Source organism: Gigantopelta aegis, chromosome 10 (assembly GCF_016097555.1).
Source record: "Gigantopelta aegis isolate Gae_Host chromosome 10, Gae_host_genome, whole genome shotgun sequence".
NCBI classification, from domain to species: domain Eukaryota; kingdom Metazoa; phylum Mollusca; class Gastropoda; order Neomphalida; family Peltospiridae; genus Gigantopelta; species Gigantopelta aegis.
The window spans coordinates 55680661-55707905 of NC_054708.1; the positions used below are offsets into that span (position 1 = coordinate 55680661).

At 36.9% G+C, this 27245-nt stretch overlaps 1 protein-coding gene across 3 annotated transcripts; it reads left to right on the forward strand.

The window, feature by feature from the left end:
• The first annotated feature begins 115 nt into the window (after window positions 1–115).
• Window positions 116–22745, forward strand: LOC121384341 (Hermansky-Pudlak syndrome 1 protein homolog). 3 transcript variants are annotated; one of them, XM_041514690.1, is made up of 16 exons: window positions 116–392; window positions 3123–3278; window positions 4522–4643; window positions 5195–5303; window positions 6545–6696; window positions 8361–8577; window positions 10154–10283; window positions 10859–10977; window positions 11736–11957; window positions 13347–13511; window positions 14800–14912; window positions 15901–16092; window positions 16682–16814; window positions 18195–18308; window positions 19588–19670; window positions 21343–22745. In XM_041514690.1, exons 1-16 carry the CDS (start codon window positions 255–257, stop codon window positions 21518–21520), a joined length of 2343 nt encoding a protein of 780 aa, XP_041370624.1. In that variant the 5' UTR covers window positions 116–254; the 3' UTR covers window positions 21521–22745. The 3 variants fall into 3 exon arrangements, with proteins under 3 accessions (XP_041370624.1, XP_041370625.1, XP_041370626.1); XM_041514692.1 differs by having other exon boundaries at window positions 247–342; XM_041514691.1 differs by lacking the exon at window positions 3123–3278.
• The last annotated feature ends 4500 nt before the right edge of the window (window positions 22746–27245 follow it).

Sequence of the window (27245 nt, forward strand, 5' to 3'; positions counted from 1 at the left end):
TCGCTAAAATAATAATCCTTGATATAACTACTATAATTAAAAATGAATATTTAAAGTTGAAAATATTAACTACTAAAGGCGGCTAAGAATTGGAGCTGAAAAAGCACGTGCAAAGGTTCCAAAAATAAACAAGTTGTTAATTTCCTATTTGTGTTAATGTTGTTTCTTGCATAAAATACGTGACAAGCTTTCTGCTGCCTGACAGATTATGTTTTGTGAAAATCTGTTTGTGTTGATATGCTGTAGTTAGAAACATGAAGAGTGTTCTGGTTGTAAACCGCATTAATGATGTGCTCTTCGTCGACTGTGATAACGATTTCGCGGTGTATGTAAACAAGCAAGGTGAAAACTGTTACCAACAAGATGGTGGTGGTGATAATATCACAGCCGAGGTACAAGTTGATCGTTTGTAATATTCACGGCAACTCTTAAGAATTTAAACCTGTTCTATATCAGGGCTTCTAGATCAGAGCCGGATCGGTGGGTAGGGGGTGGGCGCCAGGTGCCGGTTCGGGTCCCCCTAAATTTTGCGACAGTTATAATTTTATTATATATATAAAAAAAAATTTCAATGATCCCCTCCAAATTTCCCCAAAAGTTCCACTGACATTCCGCCTTATGTCATTGGGGGCCCCCCTAAATGGATTTTCTGGATCCGCTACTGTAGGTTATGGTAGCCCCACTTCCATGGCTAGTGATATTCAATGTTGGGCTAGTAAATAACTACTATTGCTTTGCCCGACGGCTAGTGAAAAAAAAGGAGTCAGATGTTGCAGTTAAATCTACATATGTTATAAATATAAATATCCTGCCACCACCCCAAACCCCCAGTGTTAGTGTTTTTAAGCTCTATCTCCCTCTTTATGTGACATATCTGATTATTACAATTATATTTAGTAAAATTTTATAAAACTTCAAAAGAAAAGTAGGGCTAGTGAATTTTTAATCATGGCTAGTAAAATTTTAAATCACTGATCCCATGGCTAGTGGATTTGATAAAAATTCTAGAAGCCCCGTCTATATAAAATATACCAACATTAGGGTTAGGGTCAAAAGTAAGGTTAGGGATATGGACTATTTAGTTTATCAAAATTAACCTCGAATGGATGTGTAAGCACATGCATTCGAGGTTAATCTTGATGAACTACAGACTAGTATGGTTAGGAATTATGTATGGTGAAAAATAGAAAAGATTTAAAGAGTACTACACAATTGCATCCCCCCCCCCCCAAAAAATATATAAAAAATAAACCCTAACCTAACATGGGACCCCATGATGTAGGTGGGGGGAATCTGCAGAACTCTTTGCTGTTATTATAATTGTACTTAGTCCGAAGGGACATAGAAAGAAAAGTATTGACTTAATGTGTGCCCTGCACTAAATTGTACTGACTTCTCTCTTGCTGACTTGTCCAATAACGTATGGTTCTTAGTGTGTGTCTTGCAAAGTTGCACTGTCTTGCTGACCCAGTATTAAGCCCACTGTCACTGACAGCAGCTATTCCAGATGATTGAATTGTGTGCTCAGGATGGCATGCATTAGATTACCTGAATTGGATATTAGCACAATAAGCAAATCAAATGAAAATAACAAGAGTCAAACATGGGATTGTTTAATTTTACATAATATCTGCTATATGTAATCATGAGTTACAGGGGTGAGGTGCAGCTTAGTCAGTAGAATGCTTGCGTGAGGTGAGAGGGATAGTAGGAATGATCACCTTTTATAGACTAAAATATTTACCGATATCAAACTGTGTTCCATGACTAGTAGTAATACATCAAAGGCTGTGGTATGTATGATGTTGTTAAATCTTTGGAAAAGTATATAAACGATCACTTGAAGTTTTATCTGGCGTTGTGGTTAAGCAGGTGGCAGGTTTCCTCTCTTCTTCATCATTTTAACTTATTTTCGTGCTTATATCCAATTAAGGTTTGAGCACACTGTCCTGGGCACACACCTCAGCTACAGTCCAAGACAGTGGGTTAATTGTTAGTGGTTATTGAGAGAAGAGGGTGTAGTGGTCTTACATGTGCCTACCCGCTGAGTTGTTAAAACTCTCTCTGGGTGGGAGCCTGTACTGGGCTGTAAACCCTGTACCTTGCAGCCTTATATCTGATGGCTTAACCACGATGCCACGAAGGCCGGTTCTCTTTCATCAAATTAAGTGTCAAAATAAGCATTTGATAACCATAGTTTAATATGTGGTGAAATGTCATGAAACAAGCATTCCTTTTTTTTCATGAGTTATTAAGGGGTCATTCACAATTGTCAACATTAACATAAGCGTACAAACCGTACGCTGGGGGGGAGGGGGTTAACAGCCGCTGTACGCTTTTTAGAAATACAAATAAATGTCGATTTATAACTTTCCGAGAAATCTATTTTCCCCCTAATTGTCGTTAGATAGACACATCAAAATAATTCATGGCGGAGTTCGGGCATTGAACATGATAGACAGGACAGAGAAGGCAACCGAAGCTCATGAAAAGATCCACAAGTGCCCGATTTGTAATGAGAAGTATCATACAAGATACCAGCTCCTGAAACATCAAAACCAGGACAATCACAAGCAAAAGAAAGGAAGACCCAAGAAAATCACTTGAACATGGCTTCTAGATTATGATAGGCCCACTCCAGTGGCTAGTGACATTCTAATATAACTGCCAATAAAAGATGGACAAAAAAAATCAACATTTTATTTTGTACACTTATGGGGGGGAGGGGGGGATCATGAAAAAGTGTACTCTTTGTACACTTATGATAATGTTGATAATTGTGAATGGCCCCTAAGAAAGTAAGAAAAAAAGAAATGTTTTTTTTTAACAATGCACTCAACACATTATATTTATGGTTATATGGCATCGGACATATGGTTAAGGACCACACAGATATGAGAGAGGAAACCCGCTTTCGCCACTTCATGGGCTACTCTTTTCGATTAGCAGCAAGGGATCTTTTATATGCACCATCCCACAGACAGGGTAGTACATACCACAGCCTTTGATATACCAGTCGTTGTGCACACTGTGCACTGGCTGGAACAAGAAATAGCCCAATGGACCCACCGACCGAGTTATTAAGATGCAACAGTGTAACATTTCTGTCTTTATTTTTACAGACTGAACAAGTCCAACAAGTCGTTCAAGTGGACACCAGTCTCATTATGCAGCTCTTCTCTCCACTGGTTCTCTCAAACTGGGGCCTCATTGAACAAACCAAGAATCCGTGTTCCTCCGTCACTTGTGAAAATGGATTTGTGTTTGTTTTTAGACAGGTATATATACAGAAATCATTGTTAATTAATACTCTAGTTACGAGTACATGTTTAGAACAGACAGAAACCTGCACATAACTTAGATTCTGTAAACTAACCAAACATTATCATTTCCACCTTGTTAATTGTTCAATCCAGTGCACCATGACTGGTATATCAAAGGCCGTGGTATGTGCCATCCTGTCTGTGGGATGGTGCATATAAAAGATCCCTTTCTACTAATTAGTGGAAAAATATAGGTTTCCTCGCTAAGTCTACATGTATATAAAAATTACCAAATGTTTGACATCCAATAGCCGATGATTAATAAATCAGTGAGCTCTAGTTGTGTCATTAAACAAAACAAACTTTTTAACATTTCAAACTAAATGTATGTGTTTTGTGTACATAATGTAATGGGAGAATAAATTATTAAAGCTTATTAAAACAGAAGTTGTGCTTTACGGTAGTAAAATGTGTTGCAGAATGGGTAGGTAAAATATCACACATTATAACACCTGTAGTACATGTATAATGTAATAATAACTAACCATTTTAAAATTCCATATAAAATTCTCAAAACATTCAATGAATCTGGATTTAATTTTTTCCCCCTATATTTGCATGTATATGTATTGTAGACATGTTATTCATATACCATATTAATTATTAGAAGGAGTGTTCTGTGTAGAATTAAAATGTTTGTTAATGTTTATTTGTTGATATTCACTGGTTACTCAAGTTGGTGTTCACTGGTTGATTTTTATTGTTTGATGTTCACTGGTGGATGTTAACTGGTATATATTCACTGGTTAATGTTCACACGTGAATGTTCACTGGTGAATGTTTCCTGGATAATGTTTACTGGTTGATGATGTTTGGTTTATGTTCACTAGTTGGGGTTCACAGCCTATACTATTCACATGTGGATGTTGGCTAGATGATTCTAGTTTCCCTCTGCTGGTTTGTGTTCACTAGTTGATTTTCATTGGTTTATGTTCACTGGTTGATGTTTACTGGTTTCAGTTAACTGATTTATGTTCACTGGTTGATGTTCATTGGTTGCTGTTACCTGACTTATGTTCACTGGTTGATGTTTACTGGTTTCAGTTAACTGATTTATGTTCACTGGTTGATGTTCATGGGTTTATGTTCACAGGTTTATGTTCACTGGTTGATGTTTACTGGTTTCAGTTAACTGATTTATGTTCACTGGTTGATGTTTACTGGTTGCTTTTAACTGACTTCTGTTCACTGGTTGCAGGTGGATGAGCTGCTGTTTATTGCTATCTGTGGGGATGGGACAGAAACTGAAGAGTTCCTGCACAGAAAACTACAAATCTTCTACCGTCTCATCGGATTCCTGTTTGGCCCTGTCACTGATGAGTGAGTTTACAATCTGGAGTTTTCTCGATGTTTACCTTAGTTTATTTGATAAGCTGAGGTACAATATTGTTAATATATATATACACTAACGACTTAAAAGTACCTAGAAAAGCTGACCTATGCATTAAAATCATGCATATTAGTAAATATAAAACATATATAAGTATCTGGAGTGTCCTTTTACTAAATTTATATAGGAAGTGACCATTGTTACAAATTCATCTGTATATTTTGTATTACATATTGTCTTGAACCCAACCTTGTTGAATGTATTATTTTATTTTAAAATATTTTTAGTTCTCCTGTTAACATAGTACTCACCATCAAGGCAGGCAGTATAATCAATTTGCCTGTTGCATCAAATGAGTTACACTTTTTGTACTTAATACATGTAGAAGCATAAGTCTGAATGTTCATGTATTTTCATCAACTGTGTGGGTTGGGTTGGGGTTAGCTATTAATTCTCATTGAGCACCCCTTCTCCCTTAGTCTCATGTATCTGTATGACAAACCAAATAACATTTTTCTGTCTTTGTTTTTGTTTGTTTTAGAATTGGTCATTCTCGTTTTAAAGATAAAACAGAAAGGTGGAATTTTCTGAGAAGACTTTTGGACACATGGGATAAGCTTTATAATGAGGAACAGTCCTTCCTAGTGGAGGTATAAATAGATTTTCTTAGACCAGTTTGTGTATACAGATAGAGATAGTTATTGATAGTGAGACTGTACAGATTTGTGACTTAATTACCATATTTTGTGGACTATGCAATTTACTCTGTTGACAGGCTTGCCGAGTGGAATTCCCTGTTTGTTCTGAACAGGATAAGCCAATAACCTACATGTACAGTACATCATTAACCTGTTGTTTTTATCTTGTAAGAAAATCGGGGGAATCATCTTTAATGCTAACTATCAATATGCTGAAACTAAACAACAGGGCACGAAACAGATGCGACCAATGTCCTGTTTGGGCGACTTCAGTATTAAAAAATAATGGCATCAGTTGCCCAAATAATATTATCTTCTTTAGAGCTATAACACATGAACCACTATTAATAATTGTATTCCACATTAAAATCATACTCATGGTTCACTTACCATAATTTGCTAATATGCATTATTATTTTTTAGGCCACTATATATTTTAGTGAATTTCGAACCCTGAACAAGCAAGCTTTTTTTCAATGACATACCAGGGTTGGTGTACCTTATACTGATTTTAAACTTTGTATCAACAAATTTATCTTTTCGACTTGGCAACATGACTGGGACGGTGCAGTTGCGAACAAGCTTCATTCTATCAAGCCAGTCTTGGGAGAGTGGCAATCCTCCTATAGACAGTGCAGGAAGGATGAAATAGTTTTGTGTTGTGCTCACATCAGTCACACTTACTTGACCCATTAATTTATTTTGAAGAAGGATCCTCCACCTCTGTGTGAGCGCTGTCAGTGTACTCTGACGGTACGCCACATTTTGGTGGAGTGTCCTCATCTCAAAGTTATTTGAAAAGATATATTTGGAGAAACAAATGTGATGGAATCATTTCAATTCCATCCAGAATTTGTATTACAATTTTTACGCGATACTGAATTTTACTCTAAATTTTAATTTTATATATCTGTGATATTTGTATTTTTGCACAGTTCTTTACACTGTGTTTTAATTTAACTGTTGAATGTTTATATTGATGTTGATCATCACATTGTTGTTGCATTTACCATAGTTTGACACCCAATAGCTGATGTATTTTTCTTGCTGGGGTGTCGTTAAACATTCATTCATTCATTACAAAAATGTAAAACATTTATGACTTCATTCTTGTGATATACGTTATAATTGTCATTTGCAGGATAAAAAATGTCATACCTTCTATTTAGATGGATATGTTACTGTGTTGACAGGCTCTGGAGAGACTGCTAGTGAACCAGTTGGTTAATGAGAAATGCATCACCTTATTGGAAGGGATGATGGCAGAAATGAAAAAACTTCCCGAAAACTTGGCGAAACATGCTCTTCTTCTCGTCAACTGTAAACTTCTGGCTCTCTATTCAGAGTAAGTACCTGAATTAATTAATGTACTGGCATGAACAATATCCAGGGCTTCTAGAATTTTTACAAAATCCGCTAGCCATGGGATCAGTGATTTAAAAAAATGTACTAGCCACGATTAAAAATTCACTAGCCCTACTTTACTTTAAGTTAATACAATTTTACTAAATAATAGTAATAATCAGATATGTCACCTATAGACGGAGATAGAGCTTAAAAACACTAACTTTGGGGGTTGGGGTGGGGTCAGGATATTCATATTTACAAAACAAACTTAACTGTAACATCTGACTAGCCCAACATTGAATATCACTAACCATGGGAGTGGGGCTACCATAATCTAGAAGCCCTGAATATTTCTGCCCCGGGTCAGATCACTGGCTATCCAGAGACTGGACCCGGGATAGACCTGCCTGAAACCTTAGTGGTATAGGAGCATGTAAATAAAGTTAAGCAAGCAAGCAAGCATGAACAATGGAGTAAGCATCGTACCTGCATCTATAATACACATTCCAGCGAAAAGGGTGAAGCTGTTTTTTTTTTTTCAATCATTCCACTTTGACTTGACATAAAAATAAAAGGAATTTTATTGTAACAGGTTTGAATAACAACATTTTTCTTCTTTTTATGTGGTATATTAAAGGCTGTGGTATGTACTATCCTGTCTGTGGGATGGTGCATATAAAAGATTCCTTGCTGCTAATCAAAAAGAGTAGCTCATGAAGTTGCGACAGCGGGTTTCCTCTCTCAATATCTGTGTGGTCCTTAACCATACATCTGATGCCATATAACCATAAATAAAATGTGTTGAATGCATCATTAAAAAAAATTCTTTCTTTCTTTTTATGTGCAATTTATGAAAACATTGGTTAAGATAAAAATAAAGCAGTAATATCCACAGTGAAAAATGTCATCTGTCCAAACCAGCTTCTGTGTAACCTGGATATTTGTGTACACCGGCACAATCTGTTATCATTTATCATGTATTGAAGTCTGCCAATCTGATTAAAATTAGCTCTACTGGTCTACCAGTAGATCTAACAGCAATGTGTGACATTTCATCTATAAACAACAATTTAAATATGGACCAATTACACGTCGCCTCTTATAGCATTATTCAGGAGCATACAAATTCTGAAAATATCGGGCGAGACTATTTATGCAATAGTCAAACTTGTTGGTCTATTTCTGTATTGAAAAAACAGGGGTAAAAGTGCAGTAATAAACTCTGGATTGTATACTAGTATGAACAGATTTTATGGCTATACCATCACAGGTTTTTTTCTGTCTTCAAACAAATTTTATATAAAATTTTATATTGAAATTAGTTTCCGGCATAGTTTGTAATTCACCCGAATCATTTCGTATACCCGAATGTTTTCAAATTCTTTTCAAATCACTGGCATGATTTTGCAAGTAAGGTTTTGATTGGTCAAATGAAAGATCAACTGGACATAAGCTCCAACGTGCTGCTGTTAGATCCACATGTAATAGTGGAGCTAATTTTAATTAGATTGGAAATCTGCCTAATGTGGATTCTCTCTACTCCGGTTTGAGATGTAAATTCAAGACTGGATCGAGGAGTCATTTTTATAGTGATTATAGCTTATTTTTATCACTGAAACAGGATTGTATTTTTGTTGTAGTTGTTGTTATTCTAACTTGCAGTGAGAATGCCTCTGAGTTGCAGCCAGCAGACATCCTGTACATTATTTTGCTGGTGCAGGACATCTTCCCTCCTGAAGTGCACCTGGAGGACATGCTGTCTTACTCGTACTGTCAGACGTCTCACCCATCTGGACGGACTAGCTCGTGCATCCCATCCACAGCCAGACTCGTGAATCCACGCAGCGATCCAGAAAGTGACTTGGATGAAGAAACTGACGTAAGTTCCCAAATTTGATTATCCTTTCCTTTCCCCCCAAAAGAAATCTGGTAAAAATAATAGAAACTTAAAGAAAATCCTCTTCTTAACTGTTTGAAAAGTTTTAAGTGTGTAACCTCCCTAAAATAGCTGCAAAATGGTATTTTAGTGCGTCGATTTCAAAATTTCCTAGGGACATGCCCCCTGCTGTATTGCACCTTCCATGCTTGTTCGTTACAAAAATTCATCTGCCCCCCACCCGAAACTCCTAGCTTTGGCCCTGCCTTTTCAGTGTGGTGTGTGGCTAAATATACTTTCCATGTCTGTATGATTTGTTTATACAGTGAAACCTGTCTAAACTGGACCCTGAACAAACTGGAATCCTGTCAAAATCGGCCTAGTTTCTTGGTCCAAAAGTTTTTAAATTCTAAGATGTGACCCTCTAAAAAGCAGATCCTGTCTAAAATGCCTCATGTGATCCAGTTTAGACAGGTTTCACTGTAATTACAATGATTTATTGCATTCTAATTAGATGAAGTTGAATGTTATCCTTCGATAGACCTAAACAAAATGACTTTATTACGTCAGATGGGACATCATTATGTAAAACAAGTCATGGAAAAAATGTTAGAAATTCCTTTATGTGTATTTTTAACTAAATAAGTTGTCTTATTAACTTTGTAATTATAAGATTTAATATAAAATCACAATTTAAAAAAAAATAATGTAACTCCACTTGACCTGTTGTGTTGATCTGTTCTGTGTAGTATCTGTGTAAATACAATGACACTGTCTGACACCCAATGGTCAATGTGTATTTATATGCTGCAATGTTGTTAAACATTCATTCATTCATTCATTCATTCATTCACTCATTCGGGGGCGGGACGTAGCCTAGTGGTAAAGCATTCGCTTGATGCACGGTCAGTTTGGGGTCGATCCCTGTCGGTGGGCCCATTGGGCTCTTTCTCTTTCCAGCCAGTGCAACACGACTGGTATATCAAAGGCCATGGTATGTACTACCCTGCCTGTTGGATGGTGCATATAAAGTATCCCTTGCTGCTAATTGAAAAGAGTAGTTCATGAAGTGGCGACAGCGGGTTTCCTCTCTCCATATCTGTGTGGTCCTTAACCATATGTCTGATGCCATATAACCATAAATAAAATGTGTTGAGTGCATTGTTAAATAAAACATTTCATTCATCCATTCATTCATTCATTCATTCATTCATTCATTCATTCGTTTATTAACAGTTACTGTCATGGCTGCTTCTTAGGAAAATATATAAAGGAATGGAAAATATATTGTATGGAACATGTTTAACAAATATATGATTGTTTTGTTTTGTGTCATTGGATAATAAATGGTCGAGTGTTTCTACTGATTTGCTTCCCTGAAGATCATTTCCAAGGCTCTACTAAAATGTATTATTGATGATTTTTCAAATATGTAGCAGATTACCAAGAACAAATAATTTAATAAATCAACAATTATATATTGAACACATTTAGAGAGTTAGAAATTTTAGAAGTAGATCTTCAGCATACAGTGGTTAAACTGTGGTTTTGAATTAATATTTTTTTTAACTTATTTCAGTACCACAGTGCTCAAACAACCCCAAGGACAACTCCTCTAAGGTCAAGGACACCAGTATATAACACAGATGAGGTTGATGAACTTCACAGAGCTGACCATTCGGCTAGTGAAACGTCTCGGAGTAGTTCATGTAGGTATTTTAAATATTTTAAAAAGAATGTTTGTTTTTTCTTTAAAGTAAAATGTAATTTCTTTAGACTGACCTCTGATCTATGGCATTTCCCCCTGTTAACTTAGACTGGTCTGAAAATCCCAACGATTTAATGACTTAAATCGTCCCAACAAGTCCTCTGTTACCTGTCCTGGACGCATAACAGCATCTTCCTTCTTTCTCATACATTCTAGACATATGGATCGGACATCTTTCCTTTTTCTCTCGAATTTATACAAACCAATGTAACAGAAAAATCAACCACAAAACTGGTCATATAAAAGTTCTTTGCACATAATGTTTTTTTAGAAATAAAAACATGACCTATAGTCCTTCCCAGCAGTGAAGTTGTTGTCTTACTGTAATATATACATTACAATCTGTTTATTTCTGAACTGATTGTTTTTTTAAATTGGATGCAAAAATTTCCAGAACACTTCTACTTTTCTTTTTCTGTCAAATGAAACTGAAATTATTTACAAAAATCAATGTCCATGGAGGGTGGCAAGGATTACAGTTTCATTAACAATCTTCCTGAACTTTGTTTTTTTCAGCTATTTTGAACACAGCTGGTTCTTCTTACCCAGACGTTTCTGCACAAGGTGATGCGAACGAGGCGTTTTTCACTGCCATGCCAGACGACTCATCAGGGAGGGTTTCTGCAGACAGTCAGGTACCTTTGACCCTCACCATCACTTGAGGAATTGAGCATTTTTACAGGGAACAAGTTACACTGTTTTAGTGCAAACAGGGAACATTTTGTTTTTAAAAATTTGATTAACAATAGTTGCTGATCGGTTGGCTTATTTTGATGCCCATGTTATTTTAAGCTACATACATGTACTGTGCTTATGTTCAAGTTAGGGCTCCTAAATAATTTCAGGACAAATTCATCCTTACCCTACAGTGAAGTGCAGTCTCATATCCCTGGATGAATGTAAATCTATATTGTATACAGAGAATATTTCTTCTTTTAACTTATTTTCGTGCTTATATCCAAGTTAGTTGTAAGCACGCTGTCCTTGGCGCACCTCAGCTATCTGGGCTGTATGTTCAGAACAGTGGGTTTGTTGTCAGTGGTTAGTGAGAGAAAAGAGGGTGTAGTGGTCTTACACCTATTTATTGCAGGGGTGCAGAAATGGAAAACATTTCACTAGCCTGCTGGACCAGAACCAACTAAAATTTACTAGCCAGCCAGAATTTCTACTAGTCCACCAGCCTATAGAAAATATACTTTTGTTTAGCAATATTTTAATGGTTTAAACAATATTTATTTCACAAAAGAAATGGATTGGCAAAAGTATATATATTGAGCTGAAATCTTAAAAACAGATAAATTAAAATTATTTTCATTATGTTCAGACTCCATTCAAATACTGTTATCTTTGTACTAAGTATGCTGAATGTATTACACTTCTTTCATCTTTGCAGTCCAGTCGTTCCCACAGTAGTCAAGGTACACATTCCAATGTTGAAATAAGTTCCACTTCCAGAGACAACCTGACATCAAGTACGCTGGCAACGCGAACTACTTTGAAGCAAGACTACTGGTGTCAGATGACTTTCCTTCGAACTACAGCGTGTCCCTTTTCACCACACCAGCTTCACTGCACTCGTGTTTTACCTGGAGTGATGCTTGTCACTGTAGTCGAGGTTTGTAAAATATACATACACATATTTGATGCATGTAACACAATGCTTCACAACAGGTGTGTGACCTATTTTATTCAGTAATACAGGGATCAAAGTTGATTGAAATAATATAGTAATTCAGGTCTGAAGCCTCTGAAAATTGTGAGAATTATTGTTTTGTTTGCACATTTTATACATTAATTGTTATGAATATGATAAACTCCAGATTCAAACAACCATAATGGATTTATTGTTTCAAGGAGGTTTGTGCCTTCCTAGCACGTGTTTCTTGGCAGGCCCAACTCACACACCAAAACTCTGATGTAATACAAATATGTTATGAATGGCTATTAATACCAACATCGTAACATTAATTTAGGGACAACATTGACCAGGAAATTATGGTTTATGCAAAAGGGAAATGAGTTACCTAAAGTTATTCTTGTTTAACCCATAAATGGGTTATGCATTTAAAAAAAATCTGAGAGACCAGGCCTGGTGCTTATAATACTTTTAAGAGAGTTTGAGACACTAATGTCATGACAACGCCATACAAATTGTATGTGTGTGACATCATTAGAGATTGAATCTAGTCTAAAGTTTTATAAGCATGGGTATTCAAATATACCCATTGTTCTTGGTTAAATCATCTGTCTTAGATCATTAGATATTGAAATACATTCTGGAATTCAAACACATCACAGTGAAAATTTTGTTTTCAAAATATTGATCAGTGATATTTCTAGTCAATTGAACATTGATTAGCAACAACTGTTTAATGTTTTAAAATTGTGTAACGATCTTTGAAACTTGCGTTGCGAATTGTGACGTGATACTGAACTAAATGTTCCCAGCATCAGCATTTCTTAAAATAAGGACAACAGTGAAATTTAGGAGTGTCTGTTTATTAGTTAAAACGTTTTATCAGTCAAATTGACTAGGTCATACAGTGCTGAACAAAGCAAAGGGTTTGTAGCGATCTTTAAATTCCTTGAAAGTGTTTGAATTGTCATATTGTGTTCATTCTTTTGTTTTATTGTTAATTTTTCTCAATCAACAACAATACTCTGACCTTCTTTCTGCTGGTGTAGCTACATCATAACACAATACTTTTACAGCTGCATGCACTTGATATTTTCCAGTTACAAGGTTTAACCTGTCATGATGCATGTAAAAAAGCCTAATTTCTTGCTATAGACAGCAATGTAAACAAACTGATTTGGTATTTTTTATCGCATTCTGTTGTCTTTGACCGCTGTGTAAAAGTCTTTGAAAATGGTATGTAAAAGTTTTTGAAAATCTTTGAATTTGTTTGGTCTTGAAGGCTATGAACCCTGAAGCATCTTCTTTTAAATTTATAACAAACTGTTTGTGCCCAATTCCTGACTACCTGTAGTACTTGGCTTTCAGGCCAACAGAAACACTGCGGCCACTCCTCTCTGTCAGGTGTTCGTAATCATCAAAGATCTTCTGTCAGCGAGGAAGGATAAGCTCAGCCACCAGCAGGGACTTCATCTTTATGATGTCATGAACTCACTGCTGTCCAAAGTCATGTCAGCTTTGAAGAAAGTCCGGGTATATGTGTACATTGACATTTTGTCATTTCTTGTATGTCATTAACTGCCTGTTTTCTGTCACAATGAATTTCTCATGACTGGTATATCAAAAGCTGCGGTACATGTATGTGCTGTCCTGTCTGTGGGGAAAGTGCATATAAAAGATCCCTTCCTGCTTTTGGAAAAAATGTCGTGGTTTTCCCCATACGCATACGAGATAGGGGGCAGGGAGGAGAGCTACTGCTCTCCTAGTGCTGGAGCAAATCCTTAATTTCAGGCAAAAGCGATAGATATTTCTATCATTCTACCTACTGTACAATATTAGTTGTAATCCATGTAAAAATGCATAGTGATTTGTTTGCAACACTACATATAGTGATTTGGCAGTGATGCTAATATGAATGTCAACTTTTTGTAATGTTTTAATTTCTACATTTGACATTGTTTAGGGACGGGACGTAGTCCAGTGGTAAAGCCTTTGCGTGATGTGTGGTCAGTCTAGGATCATTCCCTGTCGATGGGCCCATTGAGCTATTTCTTGTTCAAGCCAGTGCACCACGACTCGAATATCAAAGGCCATGGTATGTGCTATCCTGTCTTTGGGATGGTGCATATAAAAGATCCTTCGCTACTATGGAAAAATGTAGTAGGTTTCCTCTCGAAGACTGTATGTCAGATTAACCCAGTGTTTGACACCCAATAGCTGATGATTAGTATATAAGTGTGCTTTAGTGGTGTCTTTAAACAAAAAAAACTTTGACACTGTTACATACATAATGCTGCCTTCATTGACATTTGGGGCTGGACGTAGCCCAGTGGTACAGCACTCGCTCGATGCGCGGTCGGTGTGAGATCGATCCCCGTCGGTGGCCGCATTGTGCTATTTCTTGTTCCAGCCAGTGCACCACGACTGGTATATCAAAGGCTATGGTATGTACTACCCTGTCTGTGGGATGGTGCATATAAAAGATCCCTTGCTGCTAATCGAAAAGAGTAGGCCATGAAGTGGCGACAGCGGGTTTCCTCTCTCAATATCTGTTTGGTCCTTAGCCATATGTCTGATGCCATATAACCGTAAATAAAAATGAGTTGAGTGCGTCGTTAAATAAAACATTTCTTTCTTTTCTTTCTTTCATTGAAATTTCTAAAATAAATCTAGAAGCAAAAAACAATTGGTATTAAACACCCATGCACGCAGTAGACAGGAAAATATCTTAATTCCTGATTTGTAACAGATACAGTAATGGACTGTATACATGTAGTTTGTATTATAACTGAATTAGTTTTGTTTTTGGTTTCTTAAATAGGGTGATGTCAAACGGATTGTGTCGGATGTGCGGAAACGGTGGGAAAATGAAACCTTTAAACGTAGCCTTCTTCATTATCTAGAAGAGGTAGCTGGCGCAGAACTGCCCACCGGGTAAGACAATGTTTTAAAACTGACCATTAGTTATTACGGGGCTTAGATTCTACATTTATCAGATGTCTGGGATCTTAGAGATGTATATTATACTGAGAAACAAGTATATTTAACTCACTGCCAAGTCTTGATCTGTAAAGTCAATATTAATTTATGTTTGCAGTTTTAAAAGAAAAAGTACCAAACAGTATGTGTTTGTATGCATGTGTGCCTGTGTGGTGCATGCATGCATGCATGCATTCATTTGTGAGGATGCATGTTTAAAATTGTGTGATGTGTATTGGTGGTAGTGAAAAAATGTGTTAGATAAAAATGGTAAAAAAAAAAGGGCCCCACAGTATTTAGTTTTTTGACGAGTAACAAAAAGATGACTCTAGCTCAATTCCTTTTTTGTTAAGCCTTATGGCTTGTTTACATATAATAGGAAAGTAGAAGAGAAACATATATCTGGTGTGTAACTAGGTCTTTTCTTCTACTTCTTTCTCTTTCTTATCCTTTCTCTTTACTTTATAAATCTGAGATCAAATCCGTTATGTATATTGACTTCTCTTGTACCCATTAACTTGAGTGCCTTTTTTTAATGTACATTGAAACCTCTCAAAACCGAACCCTCTGTAAACCGGAATTCCCTCAAAACCAGACGTTTTTCATGGTCCTTTTTTTAAATGAGTAAAGAACCTAACCTCTCTAAACTGGATACCTCTTAAAAGTGCACATTTTACTTGGTCCCTAGGGTGTCCGGTTTAGAGGGGTTTGACTGTATATATGTTAGAGGACCTCTGGGTATATATGTGTGCATGAGTGTATTTGTGTGTGGACATATTGTAAAGTTATTATATGCACAGTTAGTGTAGTAATTCAGTGCTCCCTTCTCTGCTATTGCTATGTTTGTGATTTGGGACAATAATACAAAAACATATTTAGTTTTATAAGCCTTCCAACATTTCTATGGAAATCACTAATAATTATCAAACCTATTTTCTTTCAGACTGGAGACAGCTTTACTAGGCTTGCATAAGAAACTGAAGGAGCTGTTTTCATACCTGTATCTGTCTCCCCAAGATGTGAATGTCAAAGTGCAGAGAGTCATAGTCAGCATGAGTGAACAGATGAGCCAGGAACTCGGTGACTACAGGATGTACCTGTCGGTTAAAGCTCAGAGAAATATTCCCATGACATCGTATCCTTAATAAAAGCACATCACTGTCATAACTGTCGGACCCTGCCTGTTACCAACCACGGTTGGACTGCTGGTGCTCCCTTGCACCTACCAGTGCAGGCGGTCCCTCCTTCACCCACCCCAACACTTTCCTGTCCTGGACGGAGGAACTGGCTGAGGCCGGTACTTGTGCCCAGAACAGGCATGAGCTACAACAGCCTGCTCTGAATGTGCATGTTAAACCATTTTCCATTTCATACCTGTCGGTTAAAGCTCAGAGAAACATTCCTATGACATCGTATCCTTTATAAAAGCACATGACTGTCATATCTGTCCGTTAGAGCTCAGAGAAACATTGCTATGACATCGTATCCTTTATAAAAGCACATCGCTGTCATACCTGTTGGTTAAAGCTCAGAGAAACATTGCTTTGACATCGTATCCTTTATGAAAGCACATCGCTGTCATACCTGTTGGTCAAAGCTCAGAGAAATATTCCTATTACATTGTATCCTTTATAAATAAAAAGCTCACCATTGTCATATCCATGTCGTTAAAACACTTTCACTTTTTAGTGTGAAAACTAGCTGTATTTTCCTTAATACTGGAGATACCTTAATGAATTCCCTGGCTTGATTCACTTCATGTACACAGACAGACAGTTACACCAGCTGACAGCCCCGTCATTCAATATCACGTGTGAGGAGGGCAGGAAAGATGCAACACAGTACCTCAAAGAAAAGGTGAAAATACTTATTGTCTTCAGACAAAAGGAATATAAACTTTTGTAAAAATTAAGCACCATCCATAGTTTACTTGTCCAGGTATACACACATGTAAAAGTAAAACACAAACCATATTTTCATTGTCTGAATATACACACTACACCCATTCCAAAGTTAAACACTGAAGATAATTTGTTTCAATCTTCGCCATGAGCAACACAACTGGTGTAAAAAAGGCCGTGGTATGTACTATCCTGTCTGTGAGATGGTGTATATAAAAGATCCCTTGCTGCTAATTGAAAAGAGTAGCCCATGAGGTGGTGACAGCGGGTTTCCTCTCTCACTATCTGTGTGGTCCTTAACCATATATCGTAACCCAGTGGTAAAGTGCTTGCTTGATCCACGGTCGCCTAAGATCGATCCCCGTCGGTGGGCCCATTGGGCTATTTCTTGTCACAGCCAGTGCACCACGACTGGTATATCAAAGGCCATGGTATGTACTATCCTGTCTGTGGGATGGTGCATATAAAAGATCCCTTGCTACTAATGGAAAAATGTAGCGGGTTTCCTCTCTATGACTGTCAAAATGACCATATGTTTGACATCCAATAACTGATGATTAATAAATCAATGTGCTCTAGTGGTGTCGTTAAACAAAACAAACTTTATTATTTCTGATGCCATATAATTGTAAATAAAATGTGTTGAGTGTGTCGTTAAATAACACATTTTTTTCCTTCACCATGAGCAAATTTTCAAATTCGGACAAACACAATAGAGATATTTGGGCAAAATAAGCTGACCTCAAACCTTTTCATTATGTATTTTTATCATTCTAACCACAACATTGGTTGTAATCGATGTAAAAATATGTGGTAATTCATATGCAGATATATACAACTGTTTAGCACTAATGATAATATGAATAAATCTTGTTATCCAGTTTAGGGCATTTTCATTTAATTCGGGCAAAAATCAGCCTGTTCCCCTATGAGCAAAATCGAGCCAGGCAGAATATGGATGATATGGTAGTGTCCCAACTTCAACTTCATGTTTGTTGACTCCTGTGCTCTAGGGGAGCGAATTGTAGCCCAGTGGCAAAGCGTTCGCTTGATGCGTGGTCAGTCTGGGATTGAGCTATTTCTCGTTCCAGCCAGTGCACCACGACTGGTACATCAAAGGCCGTGGTATGTGCTATCCTGCCTATGGGATGGTGCATATAAAAGATCCCTTGCTGCTAATAAACAAAGAGTAGCCCATGAAGTGGTGACAGCAGGTTTCCTCCCTCAATGTCTGTGTGGTCCTTAACCATATGTCGACGCCATATAACCGTAAATAAAATGTGTTGAGTGTGTCGTTAAATAAAAACATTTCCATTTCCCATGCTCTATTTTCCAGGTGTGGCGTATGTCCGAGCTCCTGAAGCATAAACTGTCTGAAGGTTACACGTCAGTTATTCTTCGAGATGGTGACTACTACTACTCACATTTCCTCTGGTTTGAAGACAATGTGGTAAGAGACTTAAATAGTTATCACTGCTGTATATATTTTCCTGTATAATGTTAAAATGTTTGCCTTTAATCAAAGTGCAAGAGTTTGTTTTGTTTAACGACACCACTGGAGCACATTTGATTAATTAATCATCGGCTATTGGATGTCAAACATTTGGTAATGCTGACTCGTAGTCAACAGAGGAAACCCACTACATTTTCCTAATGCAGCAAGGGATCTTTTATATGCACTTTCCCACAGAGAGGAAAGCACATTCCACGGCCTTTGAGCAGTTGTGGTGTACTGGTTGGAACGAGAAAAACCCCAATCAGTTGAATGGATCCACTGAGGTGGTTTGATCCTGCGATGCGAACACCTCAGGTGAGTGCTCAACCGACTGAGCTAAATCACGCCCCTCCAAAGTGCAAGAATTAAAATGTATGTTTGTAGTGCAGATTTGAACAAGACATTGTGACATCATGGGACACTTGCATGTATGTTTTAAGATACTATGCTATGTCTTATTGCAGTGAGTTTGTACCGTACTGAGCACTTTGAAATTAGCACCTAATTTGGACACGCATCCTTCTATTTTGAAACATAATAAAAAAATTGTTTTGTTTAATGACACTACTAGAGCACATTGATTTATTAACTATCCGCTATTGCATGTCAAACATTTGCACTTTCCCACAGACAGGACAGCACATACCATGGCCTTTAATATACCAGTCATCGGTCGCTTGCTGAGAATGGCATAAAAATCAGTCATAGAATGGGTTCACTGAGGTAATTTGATCCGACAATGTAAGCATCCCAGGCGACTGCTTAACTAACTGAGCTAAATTCTTCCCCGAAACATAATAAATATACATGTACTTGTAGTATTTTTGGCATGAAACTAAAATAATATAGTTTGCAATGATCAGAAACATTGTATCTTTGCGTAAACACTTTTTAATCATACATTTATACATTTTCAAATAAAATTGCTTCATTTGTATCATGGGATTAAACAATAAAGTAACGTTATTATTAGACAGTATTTTTCACAATATGGAAGTTTATTGCTTGAGTCCAAGTTGTGGTGAAAATCTGGACATTTTGTGTATATCTTTATCATGTGGAGTTACAAAGCAAGGTTGAATTCCATGGGGATTTGGCACATGGCCTCTTATCCAATATGAATTTTCAGCACCATATGAATTTGTACAATAAAAGTCCATATTGTAAACATTACTGTATTACCCTACTTCATGATTAATATTTGTGCAGATTGCTATATTTGATTTTCTTCCAGGGTAACCCACTGTCAGTCCAACAGCCTTTTAAACCCAGCAGTGACTTTCCTCCTTCTGGCATCCTAATAGACTCATTTTACAGGTACATGTAGATCTGTATTCTCACGAGATAGGCGCTCTGACTGTGTTTGTCACCGTTTTGTTATGTATGTTTGACACTGTTTTGTTTTGTATGTTTGACACTGTTTTGTTTTGTATGTTTGTCACCGTTTTGTTATGTATGTTTGACACTGTTTTGTTATGTATGTTTGACACTGTTTTGTTTTGTATGTTTGACACTGTTTTGTTTTGTATGTTTGTCACCGTTTTGTTATGTATGTTTGACACTGTTTTGTTTTGTATGTTTGACACTGTTTTGTTTTGTATGTTTGACACTGTTTTGTATGTTTGTCACCGTTTTGTTATGTATGTTTGACACTGTTTTGTTATGTATGTTTGACACTGTTTTGTTTTGTATGTTTGACACTGTTTTGTTTTGTATGTTTGTCACCGTTTTGTTATGTATGTTTGACACCGTTTTGTGATGTATGTTTGACACTGTTTTGTGATGTATGTTTGACACTGTTTTGTGATGTATGTTTGACACTGTTTTGTTATGTATGTTTGACACTGTTTTGTTATGTATGTTTGACACTGTTTTGTTATGTATGTTTGACACTGTTTTGTTATGTATGTTTGACACTGTTTTGTTTTGTTGTTTATGTATGTTTGACACTGTTTTGTTATGTATGTTTGACACTGTTTTGTTATGTATGTTTGACACTGTTTTGTTTTGTATGTTTGACACTGTTTTGTTATGTATGTTTGACACTGTTTTGTTTTGTATGTTTGACACTGTTTTGTTTTGTATGTTTGTCACCGTTTTGTTATGTATGTTTGACACTGTTTTGTGATGTATGTTTGACACTGTTTTGTTATGTATGTTTGACACTGTTTTGTTTTGTATGTTTGACACTGTTTTGTTATGTATGTTTGACACTGTTTTGTTATGTATGTTTGACACTGTTTTGTTATGTATGTTTGACACTGTTTTGTTATGTATGTTTGACACTGTTTTGTTTTGTATGTTTGACACTGTTTTGTGATGTATAAATAATTAAATTTCCGTTAGTTTCATTACAATATAACGTCATCCCATTGGTCCAGCTGTATCAATGGAAGTTTGTTCATTTCTCTATGAATGTAAAAATTATATTGTCAGGGAATGTCATATTTGATGATGTCATTTTTTATTGGTAATTTGTCTTATTGAGCGTTATTGTTTTTAACTCAATAATTCAAAGTAAAATATGAACTTTTAGCGTTAATATTAGTCAGTATGTTTCAAATTTAATTATAAGTATTGTCTGTTATTTCTTTTATATTCATTTAGATATGAACAAAAAAACAAATCCGCAAACTTATGTTAGAATGGCTTCACAAATTAACACAGTTTCCGGATTTTTTTTTTTTCATACCCCGATGAACATAAAAGAAATAACAGACAGTCCTTAATTGATACTGATTTCTTTATGTAGGTATGATACTTACTTTATGATGCATGTCTGACTGTTTTGAGATGTATGATTGACAGTTTTGTGATGTATAATTGACAGTTTTGTGATGTATGACTGACTCACTAATACATGTATGACGGTTTTGTGGTGTATGTTGAACTGTTTTGTGATATGATATTGATAATGTTTTATGATGTATTTGATACAGTAAGGTTTGATGATGTATATTTGACACTGTTTTGTGGTATATATTTTCAGACAGCTGATTCGACACTGTTTTCCCAATGCCATCCAGGACTCTGTCCACTGCTATGAGCTCTTTATGATGCATATTGGACTTGTTCACCCACAATTCATTGCGGCCCACTGTCGGCAACTTGCCAAAAACTTGTGGGAAATGTCTGGCAAAGCATTCACACCTATAAGTCTCTTGTGAACATTTTCAAATTAGTTCTGCTGATCCAGTTACATTTTAAAATATTGATATTAATTTAGTCCCCTTCCTGTCCAACCGGAGGGGATTATACATGTAGGTTTGTATCTGTTACTTTCCCCAAACAGACAAGTAGACTCAGTGAAGATTCTTTAGATAGGGTACTTTATTCTGGAAAATAGGATTTTAAGTTGTCAAAGAAATCCCAATAAACAAAAATGACATTATTAAAATATATTCACTGGTACACACAATAGTCCTAAATCACATATGCACTAAGACTTTTGGCTAGGAACTGTAGTGACATGTGCCTACCTGTTTAAATATCTGACTTCTGACCAGGGATAGTAACATTAAAAGTAATAAAAACACATGGTTACATATCCATCCTTCTGTCTGTTATACATGCTGGGGTATTGCGAGCATTGAATTCAGTTGTGTCCATACATCTATTTGTCCATCTGTCCCACATACAGTTATTCTGTATTTTGTTTTTAAAATGTCTGAAAATATTGAGCTCATATCTTTTGTATAGCTTTATCAAGTAAAATTGTAGGTCAAGTTGGCCCATTTTTGACAGAGTACATGTGTATGGTCAGATCACGTTGTACATTCATGAAAATGTATTCAAGGGTCATAACTCTGTCAAAATGGATCAATTTATGTTATGGCCCTTGAACTTAACAGATACGAAAATTTGTTGGCCCCATCAGAGGATAGTATATTGCTTTAGCAGTTGATAATAAAGAAATGAAAATTGCATTGAACAAGTAATCCCAAAAACTTTGCTGGGTTTTAAAAATTGGGGATTATTTTGAACTTTTCAGAAAAGAAACAATGACTGGAGTGGGTTTTTTGTTTGTGCAAATATCAGGAATTGTAGAAAAATATGGAGTTTTTTCATACCATGTGATAAGAAGGTTAATCATGTTGACTTCAAAATGACTTGAAGAAATGTTTTGTTTTTACATAATGATAGGAAGGTCAATCATGTTGACTGTGAAGTGACTGTAAGAACCTTTGTTTTTACATTTCAGATGTTTTGGCTGTAATGTATTCTTACTGGTTGAAAAAAACAAGCTTGTTTGTGTAATCACTATTATAAAATCTGGACAAATCAGGATTTCGTGCAATATATAAAATGAACATACATGTATATAAATATTTATTTTGATATTTTTATACCAATAATATTCAGAATTTATAAATAAATAGATTATGTACAATGTGCTTTTGTTTGTTATGTTTTTTTGGACAATTTGGATTATGACTGTGTAGTTATTAAATTAGTCAACACAGTGACAGGTGTGGTCAGTGTCAAGTCCATTGTCAAAGTTTGTGGGAGGGTGGGGGCTACTTAAGTTTTGAAAATTGTAAGTGGGGCTTAGTGTGTTTGTGGGAGGGTGGGGGATACTTAAGTTTTGAAAATTGTGAGTGGGGCTTGGTGTGTTTGTGGGAGGGTGGAGGCTACTTAAGTTTTGAAAATTGTGAGTGGGGCTTAGTGTGTTTGTGGGAGGGTGGGGGCTACTTAAGTTTTGAAAACTGTGAGTGGGGCTTAGTGTGTTTGTGGGAGGGTGGGGGCTACTTAAGTTTTGAAGTTGTTGGTGGAAAATGGGTGAGAGTTTAACGGGGCCCATGCTTATAAGACATTAGAGTCTATTGTAAGATTTAACGATGTCAGATCCATACAATTTGTATGGTGTTGCAATGATGTTAAAGTCTACTATTAGAGTCTTGAGTCTAGACATTGTAAATTGTATAAGCACCGGTCCAGGTATACCATCAGCACTTACTGTATACAGGGGGAGTGGGAGGGGACATAGCCCAGGGGTAAAGTACTCGGCTGGTGCACAGTTGGTCTAAGATCTATCCCCGTCGGTGAGCCCATTGACTCGATTGAGTTATTTCTCATTCTAGCCAGTGCAGCGCAACTGATGTATCAAAACCCGTGATATGTGCTACCCTGTTTTGGGGATGGTACATATAAAAAATTCCTTTGCTGCTAATGGAAAAAATTTGCAGCTTTTCTCTGTAAGACTATACATCAACATTACCATTGACCAGGGTTAGTAGAAAAAACCTACACTGATTGAGTCCTTCATAAATGTTGATTGGCATGTATACATTACACTATACACTAATATTAATTGCCATTTTTGGGGTGAGGTGGTTAATCTCTTCCTATTATTTAAACAAATAAAAATTGAATTATAATCCTCAGCACAGTCTGAGCAGCATTATGTCTGATTTGTACATCCCCAGACATGTAATATATTTTATGTTTACATTTATTATTTTGAAAATTACGACTTGACGAACACACCAATATTACTAGGAGAGTGTTTCTCAGATTCACAATGTAAATATATGTTGACATCTCAGTGCTAGCAAATGTTTTAAGACAATCATACACTTGCACGCACGCGCGCGCATACTCCTATACAAATCCCACAAAAAAAAAGAAAAAAAGAAAAAGAAAAAGAAAAAAGAAAATGGAACGTTGATGTCTAATACCAGGGGTCTTCTGGTATTAATTGTATTACTTTGATAATTTGTTGAAACAGTGAATTGATGATATTAAAGTAATGAAGATTTGTTAGCAAACAGTACGTAATACTGTGCATATACTAGTTTAATTTAGTTTTAAATATTTTTATGCGCTTACTTAGACGTTACTCAAAATTCAATCTTGTAAAGTAATAGTCTAGACAATTTAATATAAGCCTACTGTGTAACAAACTCTTGCATACATTCCTACATTTTGTATTGGAAACAAAATACTAATACTTTTAAATAGAAATCAATTAAACGGAGGTATCCTTATGATAAAATATACTGATGTATAAATATAGTCCTTTCTATCTTGGAAAGGCAGTCCAGGCTGCTGGACTGTGTCACCATACACTACATATATATCAGGATATTCAAAAATACCCTCAGACCTTTCGGACCTTTTCGGTTAAATAAACACCCCCAGCTCTTGGACTACTATGTACCAGGATATCGTGCTTGAACATTAATTGCATATAGGCACGTCAAATATTTATAAGTAAGTAAGTAATCTAGGCATTTTATAGGTGAGCAAAGTGTGAAAATATTTCTTTAAAATAATTATTTAAACGTAATAACTTTGCAAAACCAGTTTAAAATTATTATTATTTATCCGACATTATATACGCAGTTGTACATTAATGTGAATTTATGATGTGTTTATTTTCCAAAGAATATAACTGAAAGGACCTCATAACCGCGCATTTATTAGCCAGTGCACCACGATTGGTATATCAAAGGCCCTGGTATGTGCTATCCTGTTTGTGGGATGGTGCATATCAAATATCCCTTGCTACTAATGGAATTTTTTTTATCGGGTTTCCTCTCTAAGACTACATCAAAATTACCAAATGTTTGACATCCAATAGCCGATGATTAATAAATCAATATGCTCTAGTGGTGTCGTTAAACAAAACAAACTTTAACTTTCATTTATGTTGTATCTTAACGGTTCGCTCGATCCATGGTTCCTCTTAAAGGGACAGACCCTAGTTTTTAAACACTAATGAATATATTTGTTTAATATTAGAGCCGTTTATGATGACTGAAATCAAACATTACTTATATTTTACTGTGTTTCTGGTCATCGTGGTGTTTCTAATTTTTCATATTTTAAAAAACGCACGTGTGTCTGAGAAATAACAGTTATGGAGTCAAGTTTTAGTCTATTTTAATATTTTACCGTTGCAACGTCACAGACTCTTGTTTCACTCTCTTGAAACGTTATCCAAATGTGTTACAGGTGTGTCCATTTTTACAGGTTGAAACTAGTGTCTGTTCCTTTAACAATGTTCACGTTCAGTTCTGGGTATTCACTAACATCAGCGCAGGCATATTATGGATAGTTAGATATTGGTGTGTTTTTATTTGTGTTTTTGTTTGCGATTTTGTGGGAATTGTGTGTGTGTGGGGGTAGGGGGGTGGGGGGTGGGGGGTTAACACTGTTTCTGGAAGCAATATCTTAGAACAACAGTTTTACCAATATTTTCAAACTATGATAAAAAGAATCTCAGTCTTCTTGTAGAGCTGATTTTAATCAGATTGAGAGAATCTCTGAAATATACTCTGTGAAAAAAGGACCGGCCTCGATGGCGTCGTGGTTAGGCCATCGGTCTACAGGCTGGTAGGTATTGAGTTCGGATCCCAGTCGAGGCATGGGATTTTTAATCCAGATACAGACTCCAAACCCTGAGTGAGTGCTCCGCAAGGCTCAATGGGTAGATGTAAACCACTTGCTCCGACCAGTGATCTATAACTGGTTCAACAAAGGCCATGGTTTGTGCTATCCTGCCTGTGGGAAGCGCAAATAAAAGATCCCTTGCTGCCCGTCGTAAAAGAATAGCTTATGTGGCGACAGCGGGTTTAATCTAAAAAACAGTGTCAGATTGACCATATGTTTGACGTCCAATAGCCGATGATAAGATAAAAAATCAATGTGCTCTAGTGGCGTCGTTAAATAAAACAAACTTTACTGTCAAAAATGAAACGCATAGGCGAAATATTCATGGAATTATCTCTTTAATACAAAATGGCATAATTTCGTTATTTATGATCGTATCACAGTCAAATTTGACACGAGTATGTGACAATGTTCTTGCTATTGTCTGACGGCAGTGGAGCTTTCGTCACCAAACAGCGTCGCACGAGGGCGCTGAAATCAGTACCTTGTGTGGCCACCAGCAGCAACAATCACTGCGCGACATATCCTTGGCATAGACTGCATGAGTCTCTGAATTCGAGCACATGGAATCCTAGCCCATTCTACCTGCAGTGCATGTGACAGTTGCGGAAGCGTCTGAGGCTCCGGAACACGCTGGCGTACACGTCTGTCCAGTTCGTCCCATAGGTGTTCAATGGGGTTGAGATCTGGCGATCTTGATGGCCATGGCAGCACATTAATGTTCTCATTCTGTATGGATTTTTCTCATTCTGTAGGAAATCCATTGTTACACGTGCCGTATGCGGCCTGGCATTGTCCTGCTAAAAGAGTTATCTCTGTCGATCCAAAATGGGAAGCATGTGACGGCGAAGAATTTCATCCCTGTAGCGTACAGCTGTCAGGTTTCCTTGTACGAACACAAGTTCACTTCTGCCGGTGTATGAGATGGCTCCCCACATCATGACACACCCTCCACCGAATCTGTCGAACTTGGGCGACGCAGTTGTTGGCAAAACGTTCATTGCGGCATCTGTAAACACGTTGTCGTCCATCACGTCGCTGTAGAAAGAAACATGACTCGTCGCTGAACCATACTCGCCGCCAGTTTCCCCAAGTTCCATCCCTGTACATTCGTGCACCAGCGAACACGTAAATGTCGATGTTTACGTCACAGGACGGGGCCAGCATACTGTCTCCTAGCCTGTAAACCAGCTTCTCGAAGTCGGTTCCGAATGGTTTGTGCAGACACCCTTCTCAAACCAGGTATGCGTCCAGCAGTGTTCATTGCTGTGGCAGTTCGGTGACGCAAGTGCAGAACCCGGATGTAGCGATCTTGTGCTGCAGTTGTTATGCGAGGTCTTCCACTTCTGGGCCGGTCTTCAGCTGATTGAAACTGCTGGTACCTGTCCCAGAGATGTGAAATAGTTCTCTGATGGACGTTTATGTGGCGTGCGACTGCTGACTGCAATTCAACTAAATGGAGGCGGCCTATTGCAATGTTTCGATTCGGCAGGCTTA

Coding starts and splice junctions, on each gene's coding strand:
- LOC121384341 (XM_041514690.1), top strand. CDS start 255: ATGAAGAGTGTTCTGGTTGTAAACCGCATTAATGATGTGCTCTTCGTC. Junction 11,958..13,346: donor TGCTTGTCACTGTAGTCGAG/GTTTGTAAAATA, acceptor CTTGGCTTTCAG/GCCAACAGAAACACTGCGGC. Junction 14,913..15,900: donor GGCGCAGAACTGCCCACCGG/GTAAGACAATGT, acceptor ATTTTCTTTCAG/ACTGGAGACAGCTTTACTAG.